Source organism: Harpia harpyja, chromosome Z, assembly GCF_026419915.1.
Source record: "Harpia harpyja isolate bHarHar1 chromosome Z, bHarHar1 primary haplotype, whole genome shotgun sequence".
Taxonomy (NCBI): Eukaryota; Metazoa; Chordata; class Aves; order Accipitriformes; family Accipitridae; genus Harpia; species Harpia harpyja.
In genome coordinates, this window is record NC_068969.1 from 3,241,106 (window position 1) to 3,262,680 (window position 21,575).

Genomic DNA, 21,575 nt, shown 5'->3' on the forward strand with positions numbered 1-21,575 from the left:
CTGTCCATGAGCACTATGAATAAATGACCTAGACAGACATCCAACTTGTCACATTCCTTTGATGACAAGAATTCCTGACATGACTTTTAACAACAGTTGACGAGCCAGCTCCTGCAGTGACATCACTGGGGGTTTTGTCCAAGCAAGCAATGCAGATGCAGCAGCTGCCCGTCCCCCCGTACCATGCCTACCTGCTGCAACGACTGCTCCTGCCAGCTTTGGAGACGCTCTGCCAAGTAGCAAAGTTTACTCTGGCTCCTCCTATTTCAACCATGTATTTATACATAGACTTATCATTGAAAAGTATGGGCTGCAGGAAAGGAAACACTGAAATCTACCAAGAATCTCCTGTGGTGCAAATACACGCTATTGAGAGCAGTGAGGTAGATCCATTAAAACTGCCTGGTAGTATGAAAACACATTTCTTTTGTTTGCATTACTTCCAAAATAATAATGGAAAATAATGCTCAGATCTTTTCCTTCCCCTCCCCGCCGTCCCCCTCCCTCCACAGATCAGGAGTGAACTAAGAATGCTTTATAACAACAGAACCTCTACTAAGACCTAACTACAATTATTTCATTCATGAATAGCTTGCGTAGAAATGTGGATCTCCTATTTTAAGTAAACTTCAATATTGGTGATTTCAACGATTCAAAAGGATAAAACACATGCAGTGTGGTTACTCATAATGGCAAAGCTGCCTTAGATAATTAAAAGCCCTCATCCCCTCCCCCCTCACAAAAAAAAAAACAAACCAAACAACAAACCAAAAAAACCCAAACAAAGCTGCAAGTATTAAAAGAAAAACCAACAGCCCCTATTTAGGAAACAAGCAATTCAAGCAAGAGTTGCTGGTGATGTCATTTCATTTATACGTTGCCTGAGTCACAGGTTCCTGAGGAAGTGGTAACACCTACAGAATTACTGTATAAAAGTCAGACTTTGAAGCCTGAAATGAAAATAAAGACACTTAAAGACAAAGCAAAACCCCTAAGCAAAATTTTACCTACTTTATAGACTTCCTCACTTCTTACACTAATTTGAAAGAAGTCTATCACTAGAAATTAATTTGCTTGTTCATCCACATCCCTCCCTTACCAGTGAGGCACCGAGCACTGGGGGTGGGGAGGAGATATTCACGGGGAGAGAAAAGAGGGGGGGGAGGACACCAATTTACTAGCTGTCAAAAAATAGAGTTCAAATGCATTCAGAGTGGGCCAGACTTGGAACCTCCACGGCCCTCACCTTTCTTCCAAGGCTATTGACATGACGTGGAAACAATTTTAGCAGCATTTCTTTGCTCAGTTTTAGCCCATACTGGTTTTGATTTAGAAAGTAAAATCATTCCAGAAATGAGATGCCAGCTTGCCTTTCAAATGCACCAGACGCCTGCAGCACTGCCTCGCAGGGATGCATCAACTGCAGTTTCTTAAGAGGGTGCACACATTAGACTAAAAGAGAAATTGAGGAAAAAACACTACTGACCACCTCCATAAGAATGAAACCAGAATAAATGCCTCTCCTTTCTTACTTATGTAGTGCATAATGGTATTTCACTAACAAATCAAACAATGACTCATTCTGCTGAGATCTTACAAAAATCAAATGTCCTGGTGCCAAAAAGCAAACTGAAGTCACACACAAGCCTAAATTTTTGGATGCTCAAAGACTACTGAAGCAGCAATCCACAGCCAAAGAACGTAAGAACAGAAACTAACTGTATGGGAAAGGAGAGAAGTTACAAAGAATCATTTTTAAAAAATTGTGCTTTTGATTTGCAGCAGCACAACACTATACATATGCTTCTGTCTTTTCCTGTTAGCTTACTAAAATACTTTGTTAAAAGTAATTTGAAATCTTTAGCATTTAAAATGAAATGCACGTGTGCATGTGACCTTCACTCCAGAGGCAGTCTATTGTACTTTATATCAATGTCCTATATAAACATCTATTCAAAGAACAAGAGGAAACAGGCATTTAGACTGCTATAGTAGATGGAAAGGCAGTGTGTACTCCATGCCAGCCAGGAAACATAACATGTTTGTTTTTAGAACTCCTGACTGCCCCTTTTTATCCCCAATCCCAGGGAACCTCCTGCAAGAAGCTACAATGGCAAGGGAGTACTGGCCTGATTAAACAGAAAGAAACCACGCTATTTCATTTGCAAAGTTCAGACAAACAGCTTATGGGTTCTGAAAATCTTTTCAAAGAATGTCCTAAATAATTCCACCAGATTTGAAAAAATGCTATGGTTAAGTCGCAACAGGCAGATAATATTGTTGATTATTGAGGGCAACAATTAGAACTTGAAATTATATATGGTTGGAGTACTCAGCTGCATCCTTATCCTGGGGTGAGATCATTTGAACTGGGAAATTAGGTGAAAAAATTGCTGCCCTAAGATACAGAATACCTTAAGGTACTTAGCATTGTTGCTACTCAAGCTTATTGCTATTAATTCTTTTGGGAGTAGCTTCAGTTTCCCTTCTGCAGTGCCAATTTCCTCAGCCAGGTTAAAATAATCCTCAAGTGACTCACTCCAAAGACTTCATTACAACTTGGACAAAACACCAATCACTGGCTGGTGGAAGAATATGGATTGCTGAATTTCAGCTACTGTACTTGAGAGAAAAGTGGCTACAAATTAGCCCAAGCCACAGCCTATTTTGGTTAACACTACATGACATCAAACAATAGTCAACAATACCTCAGCAAAACAATGGGTTGGAGCAACAGACCAGTTTCTTTGACCCGGGATAACTGAGAATAAAAAAAATAGATATTCTTCACCAAGTACATAAACCCAATTTCCATACATTTCACAGTTGAGGAATTAAATAAAAGTTTAAGATAAAAAGCAGGGAGTATTAACGTCTCTGTGTAACCTAGGAGTAGAGCTAACACAAAGCAAGGAGTCCTGTGGTCTGTCCATTCGTCAATCACTGCTCACTATGAAGAGTCACTATTATCAGTGGTAATGGAAGAAAGGCTATCAATAAAAGTAAAAGGAGAAAGAAAACACTGTCAACAAATTGTTAGGGTTTTTAATTTCAAAACCTGTCAAGTGCTGCACAGATGAGAAAATGAACTTGTTAGAAATTATGAAACTGGATAGCTGAAGTGCTAATAGAGAGGGAAAGTGTATTAATTTCAAACCTAAAGCATTACCTGTGCGGTGCCACAGTATTTTTAAACAGTTAGGGTTCTGGAAAAGGTCCAGGCAGCTGCAAGAGAAAGCAAGCTGGAACTGAAATGGGACAGGTACGTAGGTACGTAGATTTTTCATAGGTTAGGAATTTACACATTGCCAGACTGGGACAGTCCAAAGTCCTTCTAGTGTGGTATTTCTGTCTTTTAAAACAGTTAATCCAGGTGCTCTAAAAGAGAAAGGTGCACAACACCCTCTTGAAGGAAAGTTTCATTTTGGCAGGATATGCATAAGCACAACATCTGCACTGAAAATTAAAAAAAAAAAAAAAAAACAAAAAAAAAGAAGAAGAAAAGGAATTAATGAAGCCATGTCAAAAGATTCAGAAACAAAATGGTAACAGGCTCTGGATATCTTCCAGACTATGTTTCTTAGGAAGTTTACCATGTTGCAACTATTTCTTTAATGGGTCTCTCTGGAGTATAAATACTTATTTGTTTCTAAGGAAAGTATTGCATTATTATTTTAAAAAAACCCTACAAAATTGGGTACAAAAATTTGGAAAAGTAGCAAGGAAAAATCCCACCATCTAGCTGTTCACACTCTCTTCAGCTTTTGTGTAGTCTTAATGCAAAGTTACAGTATAGCAAACATTGAATCAACGGACAGCATGAGCATGGCTACTTGGCTGGACTTGCACCGCAGAACAGCTGGCAGAATGACAAGAAAGGTTGACTATGTGTTAGCTTGCAACGTATTTATTTTTGAAAGAATGTGAGCTGTCCTTCCTATTCCCCTAAGAAGAGAGAGTTAGGACTCTCCTTGAACTCTTAAGATATGGTTATACTTTGAAGAGAAACTATATAAAAATATCCTCATGGATTCTGTCATGGCTCTTAATGATTCTCTAAGAAACAGGCAGAGTTGTTCTTGATCAACAGCACAAAAGCTGGTATCAGAAGCTTAGTAATCTTTCCATACATTACTGGCATTAATGAGAATCCTGCATACCGAAGTCTATTCTCAGTCACATCTCAGCAATCTCACTGCTTTTGTGATTTGGTTTGAAAAAGAGGAAGAAAACTCAAAGGAAAGTTGTGAGCTGGGTGAACTCTTCATGGCTGAACACTGTCCCAGAGTAAGTGCGATGGTGAAGTAGCTAGTGGTGGACTTGCAATGTTAGGTTTATGGTTGGACTCGATGATCTTAAGGGTCTTTTCCAACCTAAATGATTCTGTGATTCTATTAGCAATTCCCGTTAGACTAGTTAACATAATTTAGAAGGAATTTGTTCAGTAAGAGGGAGAAACAAGTGCTATGATATGATTCTAAAGTGCATAGTGAAAAGTTCAGAAATACAAAAAAACCATTTCAGTAAGAGTTTTTTATGGGAACACAAGTGAGAAATTAAAAGAAAATGCTTATATATGGAAAAATTATTCAATTTTGCTAATACTTCTGTTGCATATATTTAAGGTGAGCAGCCAAATCTTATACAAGGAAATAGAACTAGAAAGAACATTATGCAGGAACTGGAACAAGAATATCAAAGATGACAAAAATGAAATTTTAGTTCATGTCACTGGAATTCTCTGAGGACACAACACCAAAGCCATACAGAACACAGGGAAGGGAAAAGTATTTTTCCAGGCTCAAGCTCAGTGATTTCAAGGGCTGGTGCAATCACTACAGTTTCCTTTGATGTATCAAAATAACTATTGTGCTGTTGACTTCTACTGAAGAATAATCTCCCTTTAGTTCTTGGGAGCCACCAACTTCCTAGGAATATAAGTCCTATGGTGCCATTCCTTGGTGATTTCATCTCGACCAACCTGTCTGGGCCATCATGAATCTTTCTTCACTGATCTAAGCGTAATTTTCAAATTTGTGCCCTTTATCCCTTATAGAGGCCAATGCTGAAGGCTTAAGACTCAATGGGGGCTGGACCACCTACTGGCTATGATTCTGCTGGCTTTAATGGTGCTAAGACAATCTACATGTGATATAAAGGGCATGCCCTAAGTGAAATTTGCTCCCGATCAACAGACTATGACACAGGTGAAGAGGACTTAACAGCAGATTGTGAAAGCAAGGATGAGAGCAAGTGAGGGCTTTGAAGAAGAAAACTCTCATACAGAATCTCAAGTTCCTCACTTTCATGAATGCGGTACTACTCCGTAACAATTTCTAGACTTCAGCCAGCAAACACGTTGAAGGGATGACACTGAAGAAAAACTCTAGTCAGTGTGAAAGCAAAACAGAGGCTATCATTCCATGAGCCTCTCTAATACTCAAGCACAAAAATGATGTCTACAGCTCTCCATTGAGATCTGTGGTCTTCTAACACTAGTAAATGTCCCCAGATGTGGTACGCAGGTATCACAGTTGCCTTCTGTGAGATACAGTTCCACCCACACTGCCGTATAATGCCATTGTGTTTCTGTTAGATAGTTTAGGAAGATGAGTAGGTTCCTCTGAGGCTGTTCACTCCCTCTTCCCAACAGATCTGGTTTATACCTGAAAAGCCATGGTAGCTGTTGGGTTCTACAATGAAAGTATGAGTTCGGGCTCTTCACTGACACCTAGGAGGTCACGGCAGCACAAATAAAATTTAAATCCTACCTCCTTTATGAAGAAAGTTAAAGTTTAGCTTGTTCCATTAAACAGCAATAACTGGAGCTGAGGACTGTGCCGAAATCCTGCCATTAAGTGCATACGAGCCAGTAAATAAATGTGTTTATCTGTTAATAGTATTTGAATGTGCATTCATTCATTTGAATGGATTCTCATGATTTCTCACTCAGTAAATGCCTAGAAATTGAGTAAAAGCAAACTAAGAACAATTCTGGTCCGTAAGGAGAAAGAAAACAACATTACAGTTAGACAACGGAAGTTACTCCAAGTCAAACTGAAGTGTTTCTGAACATCAGAGACATCTGGGAAGCATATGTACAGGAAACAGCTCAGCCTGAGAGAGTTGTATGTTACTGAAATTACAGAGGTAAGGAAACATTATATTAACCCTGAGTTTTGAACCTTTCGATATTGTATACTCTTGCAGTTAAGTAGATACTTTCAATGTAAAGCTACAATGTAACTTTAACAGGATAAGCAGAGTTTCAGCTATTTAAAATAATTATTAATGTTTAACAGATTTCAGAAAGATGTCTAGTTTTCAAGTTTTAGATAGCCAAAACCTGCAAATAGAGTTTTACACTCCATGATCAGCAACTCCAAAAGATAAAAATGCAGATCATTCCCTTTAAACTACCCTGGTACTTATTCATGATTCCGGTTGGACTACGGCATGGCTAACAAAATGGAGATCTTTTGAGCTCATAAGTAATTACGTACATTAACAAACTGCTTAAAATGGACATGGCATGTTATCAATCTTATTGTTCATTGCCTGACCACCAAAGGATCAGTTTTCTGTGATTACTAGTCTTTCAAAAAATATATTTCATTCATATATATTTTTATATTACAATGAAGTTGCTAAACAAGACATTCCCTTAAGGCTACTTAAGAAATCACATAAATACAATGAATATGATAGTTAAAATAAATAGAAATAATAGCTATTTTAGACACTTGATGCAAACCTCAGCATGTTTCAATAAATCTTTTATGATCAGAATATGGGAATTGCAGATATCCTTATTTTTAGACAAATTTGATCTGACAGAACTTCTTCTGATGCGGCATAAGAGAGAAGCAGAGCAGCTGTGAAATTATCTACACCAAATATTCCGAGCTTATGTTAAGGAAGGAACTAAAATAATTGGGTTGACCAAATAATTTTTATAATATATATGGGAAATAAAGACTGCCTGACAGATAAAGCAATTTGCATTTTTTCTGAGTTAGTCCATAATCCCCACAATATAAAGCCATAAAAAGATTTAAAATGTACTTCTAAAACCTATTCCAAGATAAAAACCAATAGATTCACTTTAAATTTTGTAGTAATGTACTTTGATATTTTACAAATCCTTTTTTCTCAAGTTATCTTTTAAACTCAAGGATTCTCAAACTACTGTTTGTGTTCAGCCATAATCTCTGAAGCCATTCCTGATGCTGCAAAAATTGAAAAACTCAAAATCCAACCAAAATGAAAATCAGAATTGCTCTTTTTTAACACCTGTAAAGTACCGCATGATAGCATCCAAGAATAGCAAAGTTAGAGAACCAATTTCTTATTTCAGTTAAGCACTTCTCTACAAGTTTTGGCTGAATCAGTGATCCACCCTCCAAAGCAATTTTTACTACATATCAGAGCCTTCTCTAAACTTCAGGGGAGCCTAATCATGATACCAATGCATTTTGGTCTCTACTGTGTAAAAATAAGTCAAACCACGTTTCTTCCATAGCATGAAATTATGAGATCTTTACAGAGAATAACATCTCCATTGACGCAGGCAAGAACAAATCAACTTACTATAAATATGTACTTTGAAACAGCAAGCAATGTGGTGTAGGCAGTAGGTGTAGGTTCTTACCTACTCCTGCTCTCCTTTAAAGATGCAGTTTAACTCCCAATAGCAGAATATTCTCAATCTTAACAATAAATTCCAACTAAAGGGGCACAAATCTGGGAAAGATGAAAAAAGACATTCAGACATGCTGCTTGGACATGTCCATTGACAAGCAAAATAAGAACTGGGACGAATAAAACACCAAAGTTTACTTAAGCAGCATATTTTATATGTAAGCCATATTTAGAAACTAAAAAAAAAAAAAAGATTACATTTAAACATAACCACATTGCTTTAGTTATTTACATAATAAAAATGAAAATGTGGAGAGTTATATCCATAACAGACTGCTTTCAAGGTGAAGATATTAATGTCGAAATGTGGATTATATTTGTTTGTATTTGTAGCAGTCAGAATGGGTAAGCAATCATTAACTTGTCAAATAACATAAAAGGCAGCACAGCACTGCAGTCCAAAGTAGGTCATCTTCCACCTTATTCAGCTGATTTTCAGACTGTTTCATCATCACTCATGTCCCAGATCTGCAACAAAAAAGGAAGTGCAGTTTTAGTTTATGGAGTTCAAATATGCTTTTAATGTACCATTTTAAAATTAGTATTACTATTTAAAAGGAAGAATAAATAACATTTATGGACTGATGACTAGCATCAATGGAGCTTTACATAAAATTCAGTATTTTTCTCTTCTGTTAACAACCTATACACCATTCATTATTTTAATCTTGGGGGTATTTTTTAACATACACTTTTCAGTATTTGTTCCTGAACTGCCAGTTTGGTTATTTGCTATTTATTATAATTTACAGTAAGCCATAGACCAAAAACCAGATGTTTTGTTTTGGTTTGCTGACTCATTGGCACATACTTAATGTGGATAATAACTTATAGTAAATAGCATACTTTACTAAACACTGCAGAAAATTTTCAAGACATTTATAAAGAACTAATTGTTCCCCAATACTTTGTTTTGCACTCAAATACTAGATCTCAAACCCAGCAGTATAAAGACAAGAAGTTATATGGAAATTTTTTCTTTCCTACTGTTTAAAGAAATTTAAAAACTACACAGTTTTTTTCTGCAGTACAATATAATTGTACTTTTACTTGCTACTTTCCCTCGTTCAGTAAACCATTACAGATTGCAGGAAAATAGTGAGTATTTTCACAGAACATCAAGGAATCCGGTATCCTTGTGAACATACTAAGGTGAGCGTTATAAATTCATACCAGGGAGCAGAATGCATGATCTGAGGAAAAATACAGGGACTTGCAAGCAGAACTATTTGAAGGGGCAGGGGGGAGAACATATCCTGAATATATACTACAAGTTTTTTCTTCCAGAGAAACGTGGGTGCTCTTAAAAGACTTTTTATGATTTTTTGGAGGCTTAGCTCATGGCAAATACCCTCCTCCTCTTGGCAGGGTTTCCAGTAGCTTGGGATCAGGACTAACATGGGTACTCAGCTTTGACTTGGATTTAATAATATCATAATATAAATTTTATAATATATAAAACTTCATCTCTGACTTAGAGTATTTCAAAGTGGCCTAAATTAGCAGCAGTACTGCTGGAGTACCATGACAAGTCTTTTTGATTACAAGAACAAGAATGCCATTTCTATGGCATACAGCACTCAAAACTGTGAGTCCCTCACTGCAAATGACCTAACAAAAAAGGAGCACCATCAGTCCTTTGTCCCTGTGGAAAATGAAATTCAGTTCATTTGTTCCAAAACATAATCTGTGTGTCGCCATAAAGTGGCCCACTAAGTTATTCTCTCATTTTACATCCTGACCACTAAAATATATCCAAAGAAATACAGAATGCGAACAGTTACTCTAGACTGTAAATTCTTCAGGGCACAAAGCAGTATTTTACATGTATACAGTGCCTAGTACAATGGGGCAGTGTTCACAGTTGCATTGTCTAACACACATGCATTAGCGTTAGACAAAAAATACAAACAACCCCATTTCTAGACAGGCAACAATGAATATTGACCTATAGCTTTAATAAACCCCTTGAAGACAAAATGTAGTGTTTCTGGAATTTGAAAACATTCTGAAAAAAGCTCTTCAAATCCAACCTCAGAAAACTTATAAAATCAAACATTTCTATGCAGTGCTACAAGCTGTGTAAAATGAAAACTCTGAATGGCAAGATTTTCTCAATTCCTAGAAGCGTTGCAAAATGGTGGTGTAAATCCTTATGGAAAATACTGAAGGAACAGTTTGTTTACAAAAGGAAAAAAGAGTTTTCATCCTGCCCTAGATGAGCAGCTTGGAGCTTGCCAAGGCAAACACAAATGTCCAGCTCACCAGTCAGGGTCAAGGATGTGGAAAAAAATATACAAAACCCCAAATCTTTAAATAGAGTTTATGGTATGATTCAAGCTGGCAAAAAGCAAGAAATCCAAAGTTCAGACTGATAGTCCACCTTTGTCTAGCCCACTCTAATTTTTGAAAACAAAGCCCATAGACTGTAACCCTTACAAATACACCTCTCTGTCAAAGCAGCTCAATAAATACTTTTAAAAATACACCATGAGGTGATTCAAAGGCAAAAGTGAAAGCAGCCAACCAACAGCCCTAAAAACAGTCATCTTTATCTGCTAAACAGATATACTGGGAGTGTAGCCAGCTTCTCTGCTCTGTGCTTTCCCATCATCTGTGCTGATCTGAACAGTGTGGGTGAGAAGGCAAGTACACTCTCCGTTTTGTTTGTTTGGTTTTTACAGAGAAAGGCTGGTAAGGGTGCCAGTTACATTTGTAATTTTGTGATATGAAAATACTTCCATCCAGGAACTGGCTAGCTGTTCCATAATTCCTGTGAAGCTCGGAAAGCCTTTTTGCTTTACATGTCTAAATGTGCAAAGCCTGCATTACTCTAACACCCCGTACAATACAAACAGCAGCTCCAACAGCACTGTAATTTCTTTTTGTTGAAACTAAAGGGAAGAAAGCAGTTCCCTGTATTTGGCCTTAATAGTCAAGGACAGGCAACCCATAGAGGGCCTCAGGTAACTCGAAGACTAACAGTCCAAGCACACTGCGCAGCCAGCAGCAGCGCCTACTAGGTTATTTAGGAAATACATTCATTGTTAACAAGCGGATGAAAGTGAAGAGAAAAGAATGACAAATTCTCTCCTATCTAAAGCACAGCTCTTTTCTAGGAGGCTTTTAACATAAAAATATTTGCAAAAAGACTGAAACTGAGGTTCACAGGTATTTAACCGCTATGCAAACATCCTGGATTGAGGAGAATTATTTTTAAACATTTGAAAAGTATGCTATTATTTTACTTCCAGGAGAAGAGACAGTTTTATAAGTTTACACTTCATCTAACTACCAGAGCAGTCACAACCAGAGAATCATAGAATGGTTTGGGTTGGAAGGGACCTTAATGATCATCTAGTTCCAGCCCCCCTGCCCTGGGCAGGGACACCTTCCACTAGACCAGGCTGCTCAAAGCCCCATCCAACCTGGCCTTGAACCCTCTCAGGGAGGGGGCATAGCACTGTGTGTTGAATTGTACTAAGGTTTATAAAGAAGAAAGTAGTAGTGCCTTAATAAATGACATGCAGAGGGGAGAGAATAACGTGAAACAACAGGGAAAAATTCAATACAAAAGTTAACCGTTGCATGTTAACCTAAAGAAAACAAGCTACATGATATTGTGCAAAAGAACTTGTGTTAAGTGTCAATACCGACAGCTACATTATGATCCATTATAGGCTCTTAGTTAAGAACAATACACATTCTCATGAAAAGACTTTTAAACTACATAGACCATGACTACACAAACTTTGGATATTACTTCAAAAGAGTGAAACTTTTAAGAGGAGAAATCATGAAATACAGAAAGCCATGAAAGACAATGTCTAAAATGACTGTCACGACAAGAATCTGATATCCAAACCAAGTTGTGAATTTGGATTTTGTTTTCACTTCTCTTCTGTCCTGCAGCACACCTGGGTGAGTCAAACCTAAATGCAGCTACAGGCAATGATGGGAGAACTCATAAAATAGGAAGATAATAAAACAGCTGTCAAAACCAGCCCAGTCTGTACAAATCCGGACAGATTATCTGAATGCACCTGTTTCTTCAAATATGTGCTTTTATATTCAAACTTCCTTGTAGAGATTCTTAAATTTCAGATGTAAATTATGTCTATTCAGGATAAGATAAGAATTCCCACACTTATTTTCCTGAAATTACAAGTATTATTTTCTTACATAATAGGAAGAATGGGGAAAAAAACAGCCTCCTATGTATTAACTTAACTGTTCACAAGTTCCTACTGATTGGTTTTACACAGTTCCAGACTGCATGTTCAATAAATCCTACTGAATAGAGAGGTTTGCATTTCCTTCACAAAACAGTAACACCTGGTACCTGAAATTTAACTTCCACGACAATGGTTCCAAAATTGGTGTTCACCTACTGAAGTAGGTAGTGGCTTTGCATCTTAGAATTAACATACGTAACTCAGATAGGTAACTACTGTTTATCTATAAATAAACTTGCAAGAATATAAATGTATCCTTAGGGGATTCGTAAAAGTTTCTTGCCAGCATGGATCTAGCAGGATTTGCCTCAAAAATGGCTACCTCATTAAAAGAGACAAAACAAACAACCCCCACACATACTATTTTCTACACACAACTGAGATAAATTTACATACACATGTACCAAAACACTCTGCTTAGAAAAACCTGGAATAGTTTTATTATGCAAACCACAGTATTTACTATGTTATAAATGCTCCAAATACGGTGAAGAGTAAGAGTAAAATTCTACAGGCAGAGGCAAGGGCTGAAAATTAGGTGTTACATACATCACACAGCACAGCTGAGTATCACATGAGAACATATGGCTTCCCAGATCAATTAAGGCTTATCTTATCTTAGTCTTTGATTTAGAAATGTACACTTACTCAGGAAGTCTAAACAAATGAAAAAAAGAATTCACTGAAGCATATGTTTAAAGCAACTATATTATTTTATAGCTATAAAATGTGAGCTTTTTGATAGATATTAGGTTAAACGTGGTTTTGTTCTATGCACTACCAGAGAGACAATACATCAGAACTTTTGGCAGCCTAAATTACTTTACAAAATATGTGTGTATGTATGTCTAAATATACTTGTACTAGAAATGAACTAGACATAGCAGGCTGCATTAACACGCCTTATATGACTTGTTCAGTATTCATCTTGGTCCACTGGCTATGTCTTTCTGGAAAGGCAACAGAAATGAAACTGCAACCTCAAATTCATTACATGCCTGCAAGTTCTAACATGCAACTTTTCCAGACTTCATGGCATAGACCGAAGGATAATTATAAAGTTCAGCACCCTCCTTTCATCTTGGATACTTGATGCACAGTAAGCACTACCCTTCATCTTACTGAAACCGAAAACACTTCAAGCATTTTGCATATTCAACAATTCCTTCCCCATCCCCCTTTCCCACAGGAAAAAAAGCCATAAATGAACAACCAACGAGAACAGTATTCTACACTAACGTGAGCATTTAGCTTTGTTCAGAATTTACATCTAGATGCATGTCAGAGCCTGCACAGTGCACTCTACAGTGAAGTATTTTCTTTGCTATCTAAGAAACCAAGGTAATGCACTTAAACAAGGATCCACTCTTGCTCCCAGTGGCAAAAGCTTATCCTACAACAATCGCAGTGGTTCCCCCACAGCAACTGTTCATCCAGTCCACACCTAACTGGTCTTATACAACAGATGTCTTTTACTGCAACAGGATATAGCTACTTTTTTTCAGAAGTGGCTGCCAACTTTCTATAATTAAACTATAGCTAAAATCAGTTTTGGCTATAATCTGAAGAATTAACTATCAGATACCTCTCTACTGCAGTTGACACAGGAATTACAAACTTAAACACATACAAAAAGAAATTAACCTTAAAAAAAAATCAAAGCCAAGGATTATAAAAACTGCATTTCTTTCTTCAAGCTGCTTTATTTAAATAGCAGGTAGAGAAAATCGTGGACAATTTTTCCAGATCCCTGTACACAATGGTGCTACCCTAGCTAGTTGACACGGCTGACAAATTCCTGGCATCCCTAGTACCTCCACAAGTTCTTTTTTTCTGTCTCTGCCTTCACAGCCTTTCCTGTCTGAATGGTTTACTATCTTGCAATAAAATTCAAGTCCATCTTTGTACTTTTTTTCGGTGATGGTGTCCCTGACTGATGCTTGTTTTCCCTTTATAGCCCTTCCAGAATTCTGTATTTTCAGCCCATAACCACAGCTTAAAAGGTCAAGGTCATGAGGCATTCTCATTTTGATCTCAACCAACAGCAACCATTATTCTTCAAGTTCCTCTTGTATGCAATTCTCTTGAATATATGTATAATACTTCTTATGAGTAGCCTCACTTTTCATACAAAATGCAAACATTGGCCCTCTCAAAATCACCCTACTGATTTCATCTTGCCAGCTGTAGTATCTTGAATTTGATTTTCTGTTCCTCTACTGTTTACTCAATTTTTGTACCCTTTTTGTCCAGCACCTAGTGTTCTAGGAGCTTGGGACAGAGGGATCACAGTCGTCTTCTGAAAATGTCCTCTTCCAAGATGGGCTTTATACTTTGACTGACCTACCTACATTTGAGCTATTACTGCAGCAGTTGGTCAATACGCAAATTCAGCAAGCTCCTTAGCACATGCGCTTAGTTGGCTCCTACACTTGAAATCGGACCATTTTCTAAATATCTTGTAGAACTGGCATCTGAAGATTCCAAACACTTTGAAAGATATATTTAAGAACAACACGGAAAAAGGCAAGTAAACAGTGCAGAAAGTATTTGTTTACAGTGCAAACTTCTAGCTAGAAAGCCTTCTTAATATCCTCTAATAATATGTTCCAAACAGATATACGAATAGTAGCACTGGACAGTAATTAGTCCCTTCTGTTTTTATAGCAGTTTTCCTAGGTATTCATCAGACTATTATATGAAAACATTCATAAAAAGGATTTTTTTTTTACATGACTAACAGTTAATGAAACAATACAATAAAAGGAACAAAAAAAAATGCATAATAGGGTTTTTTTGGTATAAGAATGCCTCAGACACATTTCCTTCCATTGTTTCTTGTTTTACGAGGGAAAAACCCAAAGCAGAGAAGCAAGAAAATACAAAAACAATTTCTCTACCCCTCTAAAAGTGCTCTGGAGCTGAAAAGGCCATTTTTCAGGGCACAGCACTTGAGTTGTTGGAATGACGTATACCTAAGAGGATAGTTTCTACTATCTTTTCCTCAGGCTCTTAAAAACTGAAAACAAACAAGTGTGAAAACAAACAACCACCCCCCCAGCAGGTTTAATGATTGCCATTATCCTGTTCTGGGGGGGATTTCAAACTTCATTTTACTAACACAAAAAGGCAACTATCCGAACAGAACGTGTGTTTGAGCGAAGCCACAATTAACGTAAATACATGCCATAGTAATGATTAGATCTGATGTAAACTCTCTGACTGAAATGAAAATGAAAACATTATAGTATATAAAAGCACGTACTCAAATTTTTCTATCATCTTCCTCCTTTAATGAGGAGAATGAGCCCAGATTTTACATTAAAAATAAAAAGATGTGTAAGCCTATATTCATTACATTTCTAAATCCTGCAAAAAATTCACAATGTAGATGTAAATGCACATTTACTTTCAAGGGTTTCACAGCCTTGTACAGGAAATCGGGATCATACACATAAATGGATCTCTCAGAATAATTAACACCATTTATACATCTGAGTCTATGCCATTCCAACTACACAGACTTTATTTGTTTTGCTGTATATCAATAGCTTGCCATGTTCCACTACATCTTTTTAATTCAAAGGTGATGCATAACTGCTGTCTAAGACCTGTAAATTAGCTTTCAGGTCATACAGAATCAAACATTTGATAGTTACTGATTAAAAAAGAGCAGCGGTTTAATTACACAAGCTATTCAACTGAGTATCAGAAATAATTCAAAAACAATAAAGAGATTATAAAACATGATACTTAAGATATACTGAGTGTTCTAGTATGGGGTCACAGAATCACAGACTGAGCTCAATTGGAGGATACCTCTGGAAATTGTTTTGTCCATTCCTTCACTCTAAACAGGGCCAACTAGATCAGGTTGCTCAGGGTCTTGTCCAGCTGAGTTTTAAATATTTCTGAGATTTCACAGCCTCTTTAAGAATCCTGCTCCAGTGTTTTACTTTACCTCCAAACATAAATCATCTCTCGAAACAAGGATCATCTTTGCCAAACTAGCCCATACCCATCACATATCCATAAATATGCCCTTTATCGTTATCATCTCACAATGCTTCTTTATAGCACCTGCACATGGGAGACAGAGCAACACCTTCTTGACAGGACCAGAAGACTCATCTACTTCCAATCTTTTCAACAGCTTAAAGACACTAAGTTATAAAGGTACAGTTCTATTCACCTAACAAACCAGATAACCCATATATTCAAAAGAAATTCAGACCATAACTAGATGGCTGGTCAGACAGAGGACACATTCCTGGATGTGCATTCTGACAGCCTGTGTGAAGAATCAATCATCTCACCACTCTTCATGGAGACAGAGATTTGGGGTGGAAGAAGGAACTAATATCGATATTTGCAAATCATGTCATATCACAAAAAAAAAAAAAAAAAAAAGGCAGACTGCCAAATGTTATGAAGACCCTTCGGAACTGGAAAAATCTCCCCTCTTATTTTCAAAAAACACCCCAACTTCTATAAGTAAAAAAAGGTCCACAGAAATCCTTGAAGTTGTATTGACTGATTAAAATGCATAGACTATTTTCAGATGAGACAGAGAATCCCATAACAATAAAAAGTACTCTTGGAAGGTCACCTAACTCAGACATGAATCACATTTCAATCCTACGCCTATGGTATTTTCCTGTTTCATCAACCACACTCCATCTTCACAAAGCGTAGCTGGCAAAGACAAACGAAATTTGCATTATTTTAAATAATTCTGAAATCAGTAATATGGATTCTTTCCAGCTCAATTCCCATTATCAGAAAATAATATTTGGCAGAAGAAACTAACACATATTTCCCACATGCCGTTATGTCATCTTACATGCACATTTTGTACACATCTTTAGTATAAGCGTATTTCCTCTAGTGCACTGTATATAACACATAAGTAATAGCAAACTTGAAAAGCAATCAAAATATTAATTTGTTAAAATTTTGATTTATCCAGTGACCTCACTAATCTCATCATTGCTTCCATGGAGATACATGCTGTGTATACACAACATTTCTATCTTGTGGAGGAGGCATCAAGAAGTTACGGAAAACTTTCTCCTCTCTCCCCTTATGCAGAAAGAATGCTCTTCCTATAGTTAGAAACTAAAATAATTTCTGAAGACACCAGGTGAAACTAAATGAATAAAGGAAGATGCTGTCCACTATTAAATGCATGAATGATACTGCAATAATCAGCTTTATTTCACGTTATACAGCTCAAAATCTTAGAGAAGATAAATGCATTTGTACTAAAAACTTACGTGCCAGTTTCCCCCATGACTATTATTAAAATCCTACATGTCACTTTTCCCATTATGCTTACCAAATAGGATAAAAATAAATATTATCCAGAAAATTGTGAGCCTTGATATAAAAGCACAACTAGTAAAATATTTAGAAATTAAAGGTAGACATGTTCTAGAAATACAAGTGGCAGATCAGGTTTATGGTTTAGTTCTATCAAAGCCCTATTGTTTCAAATGGACATAAAATTGACACGAAAAAGCACAAGGTGCATCAGCAATAACAAACCTCTACAAGCACATTGCCTTTAAAGTATTTGCTATGCCCATACGTTACACAATTTTCTAAATAATAGAAGCAGCCTCAAGTTCACTTAAAAACCTATGTAGTGACTCAGGAAAAAGTTCTGAAACTACATGTCCAACCCAGATTCAGCTGAAAACTTGTACAAGTGTCAGATTTATTTTTATAACACTTCCATTAATATGGAAACAACTGAACAAACAAGAATTTTGATGATACCGTGCAGAGATTTTGTGCTAGGAGGGTCTTGCATGACGCTTAGGATTCTGTAACCCTTTTCAAAATTGCTTTTGGTTTTCTGACCGCATAATTTCAACATCTGTTGGACTAACAGATTGTTTGCAAATACTTCTATGTGTCCTAGCTATCGAACCTCCTTAATTCTCTCATTTTCCCTTTCTTGATCTGTCCTGCTAGACTTGTTTTAACAAAGAGGAAACCCACTTGCTGTCCTGTTGTTTTTTTTCATTCCCAGAATGCAGTAAGAAAGCAATGCTTTAACAAGCTCCTAACAGTAGGTGAACCTTATTTCAGCCTGATAGCACAAAACTTTTGGAAGATGGCATGACCATGCCAAGTGATTTGTTTCTTTGAGTGCAGCAAATGGCTCACCAATTCAAAATCAAACTCACTCTGTTGCACTTCATAATTTGTAACCGAGTGCTCTGAAAAAGAAGAGAAATTAACACAGCCCCTCCAATGTAATCTCTTTGGTACAAACCAATCTTTTTATTACAAGTCTATTTAGTCTAGTCAAGCTTAGCAAAGCATTGTTACAGCATTTCTACAGTATCATAGTAACACGAAGTATGCAGCATGCCACGCTATGGAGCTCTGTAACACAGAGTACATTGCAGATGTGCTATAGTAAAGGCTTCCAATTGCTTACAAGCCAAACAGCTTGTTTTGGCTCAGAATGCTCTTTCCCCCCCATATGGGATTACTTTGATCTTTTTGCCTATTATATGATTGCAATTACACTGAGTTTATGGGATCAACGGGGACCGCAGAAAGAACACGTTAATCCAACTGTGAACGACAGAGTGAGAAACTACTTTTTAAAGTTTGATTGCAGGGCAGCAAATATAGTTAGTATGCTTTCAAAATGAGAATATAAACCAAGGCTGTTAAATGAATTTTCCACAAAATTCACCTTAAAACAAGCAACAGATCTCCTGCACTACCAAAACATACTTTACTTCTTTGTGGCAGTAAATTTACATTATCTTAAATATCCAATTATTTTCACTTCACCACCTCCTCTTCCCCCCAAAGAAAGAACTGGAATATACTTACAAGGTGGTTCCGCATAATATTGAACAATTAAGTGTTCTAATTCAAACAGAAAATTGTAAAATATGGCAGGGCCTACAGGGATCTCCTCTCATGCTGTGATTCCCAGCAGGTTGCACAAGCCAAGCGATGCCAGGCTCCAACAGCATTCAGCTGAGACGTATCCCCAGAGCAACAAACTGCAGCAGAAAGCAGTGCTGCCATTTCATCGGACTGCGCTTTTCCTTTTGTGCCAAGAGGAGCAGGCTCAAGTAGCAGTTTAACAACATGTTGTGAGTGACACCTTTTCAGACAATATTCAAAACCAAGGTCATACTCATTTATAAAACATTTAAGATCGTATTACACTTCAAAAACTGGTTTTCTTTTCAGTAGTGAATAAAATTATTCATTTTACTCAGTGTATAAAGTTCTTCAATTCCTTACAGAACTGATGATAAACAGAAATTAAAAGGAACAGGTGATTATAGATATTGCATAAGGGAAAACTGAAGACTTGATATAAACCAAAACACAGGTACTCTATCAATAATTGAAACATTAAGCTATTGTTTGCAACTCCTCTTTTTAAACTGAAAAAAAATCTGAGGAGCACTCTCATAATGTTAATTTAAACCTTTGGGTCTAAATTTGAGAAACATAAGATTGTGTCAAATAGCTACAATGTAGGAATCAGGCAGATAAATGATTTTATCCAAAATAAACACCTTACAAGAATTATTTTGATCACCTCTTTACTTTGGCAACATATGATCCTGCTCTCTAAATATGGATCTTGTCTTATGTAAACTTTTGCTGCACAGTGCTCGCTGACAAGCTGCATTCTGGCTTGCAACTCCATATATAATAATCTTACTCTTGTCTGTTCTGACTTAACACCAAATTTTCATAACTTTTTTTGGCTCTACGGAATATTCTTAGAAAATGCCAGTGCTGCATTCACCTATTGTGTAATGCTGAAGACTTCAAAACAACCACAAAAAACATCCAAAACAAAGTATGGTCTTCCCAGGAGTAGTATTCCTCCAAAGCATCCTCACTGGGAGCTCAGAAAAGTGATACAATTTTGTATTTTCTGTAAAGCTGACCACCTTTCTTGGATTAACCTTTCGAATGCCTGCTACTTTATCACAAAATTTATTTTAAAGCTCTTACGTAATTCTAATATTTCTGTTCTAGTGTGATAAACAAATGAATTGCTATTCTATTGAAACATTTCTTTCTCCTCACAACGGTATATAAAAAAATTCTGTTGTAACTAAGAACAGGTTTTGATTTCCTCCACATCAGAGATGGATGTTTTGCCCCATTTTGTTTTTTATTATGGGTAACAGAAAATATTTTCTAAGGAGCTAAATCAGAATTAAAGTCGTATCATACTCAGGTTGTGGTCCAAGGCACTATGAAAATATCAACATTAGAGAAAAGGAGTTTCAAAAGACGTAAATGGCATTTGATTTCTTTGTAACTGTAAGCAGGGAAGTGTTAGCTAAGCACCAATCATTTCTGCCTTTGAAATCCTCTCCTTTTTTTTCCTCTCAGTAATTCAAACCACCCTGGATATTAGAGTCTGCCTTTCTTTGAGCTACACATCAAGACAATTTTCAACCATATCATAAACATTTTTAACATAGTCCTATTTGTCCAAAGGTCCTTGTTAAAGCCCACATCACCTTATGCCTTAATTCCCCTAGTTTTCTCATTGTTCTGAGAGTTATGCTGATTGCATTAATCCCATTCAGAGCACAGACCTACCATTTAGGTCTGTTATTCCAGCTACAAATCTTTTTGTGTGTGTGTGTCTGCTGGCAATACATCTCCCATGTATCACAAATTCTTTGTCCATAACTGTACGTTATTTCACTGTATAGCTCAAGCCAGCTCCTATCTTAAGTTACAGGCTGCATGTCATTCTGCTGTTAAGGAAAGCTTCTGTTGTCCACTCATCTATTTTATCAGTTACTATGGGGCTTTCTCCCACACTGACCTACCCACATGGGATAAATTCTCAACCAAAACTGTATGACAACAAGTTAGTAACTTGTTCTTTGATATTCCTCTAAGCTAAATTAATCACACTCAGGAATCAAAGAAACAAGTGATGGGCTACAATAAAATTTTGCTGTTGAAGTAGAATTTGTGAGTACAGCTTCAAACTACTAAAGACAGCAATTTCATTTGGGGAGGGGGAATTAAAACAGCATATTAAAAGCAGGGACTATTTTCTTCATTGCCCCTCTGCACAGCATTTAATGTAACGATCCAAGGTCTAGTTTCATTGTAAAGATGAAGGAAAGTTTTCCTTCATCTTCAAAGTCATGAGCTGTTTCTTCCACTGATAAGACTGTGTCGTCAACAAAACTTGGCATAGCCAACCTTTATAAATTATTCTAGATATACACAGCTATAACTGAGAGAATAAGCTCATTTAGAATTGTGATTTTTATAAATCAGTGCTCTATCTGTGCACTCTTCAGATAAGGTAAGCTTTGAAGAAATAGGAAGAATCTTCCTAGTCACATATATTCCACCTGAATGAACGATTTTCTTTAAAAAAGCAATTCCTCCTTTCTCTAAGACAAAATATCAGTTCAGTAACTCCCTTCAGTTACTGTTTCCAACAGTAAAGTACAGAAGAAAACCCTTTATGAAAACATATTTTTAAAATTTATTTTGCTCAACTTTGATTTAAACTAGTTTTTAGCATTGAAAATAAAGGTTTACCAAGAAATTCAGGGAGTAAACAGCATATAAAGTTCACCATGTTAGATACTTCTGTAACTT

At 36.7% G+C, this 21,575-nt stretch overlaps 1 protein-coding gene across 2 annotated transcripts in view; it reads right to left on the minus strand.

The window, feature by feature from the left end:
• Positions 1–849: 849 nt before the first annotated feature.
• ATG7 (autophagy related 7) overlaps positions 850–21,575 on the minus strand; it is a 118,979-nt gene continuing 98,253 nt past the window's right edge. Inside the window, exons 19-20 of one of the 2 annotated variants that reach the window (XM_052776247.1) lie at positions 8,121–8,169; positions 850–7,743 (exon numbers count right to left, since the gene is read on the minus strand). In XM_052776247.1, the coding sequence (XP_052632207.1) occupies positions 8,137–8,169 (33 nt within the window). In that variant the 3' untranslated portion in view covers positions 850–7,743; positions 8,121–8,136. Of the gene's footprint in view, positions 8,170–21,575 lie in introns of both variants that reach the window. The other variant, XM_052776246.1, reaches the window with a different exon arrangement.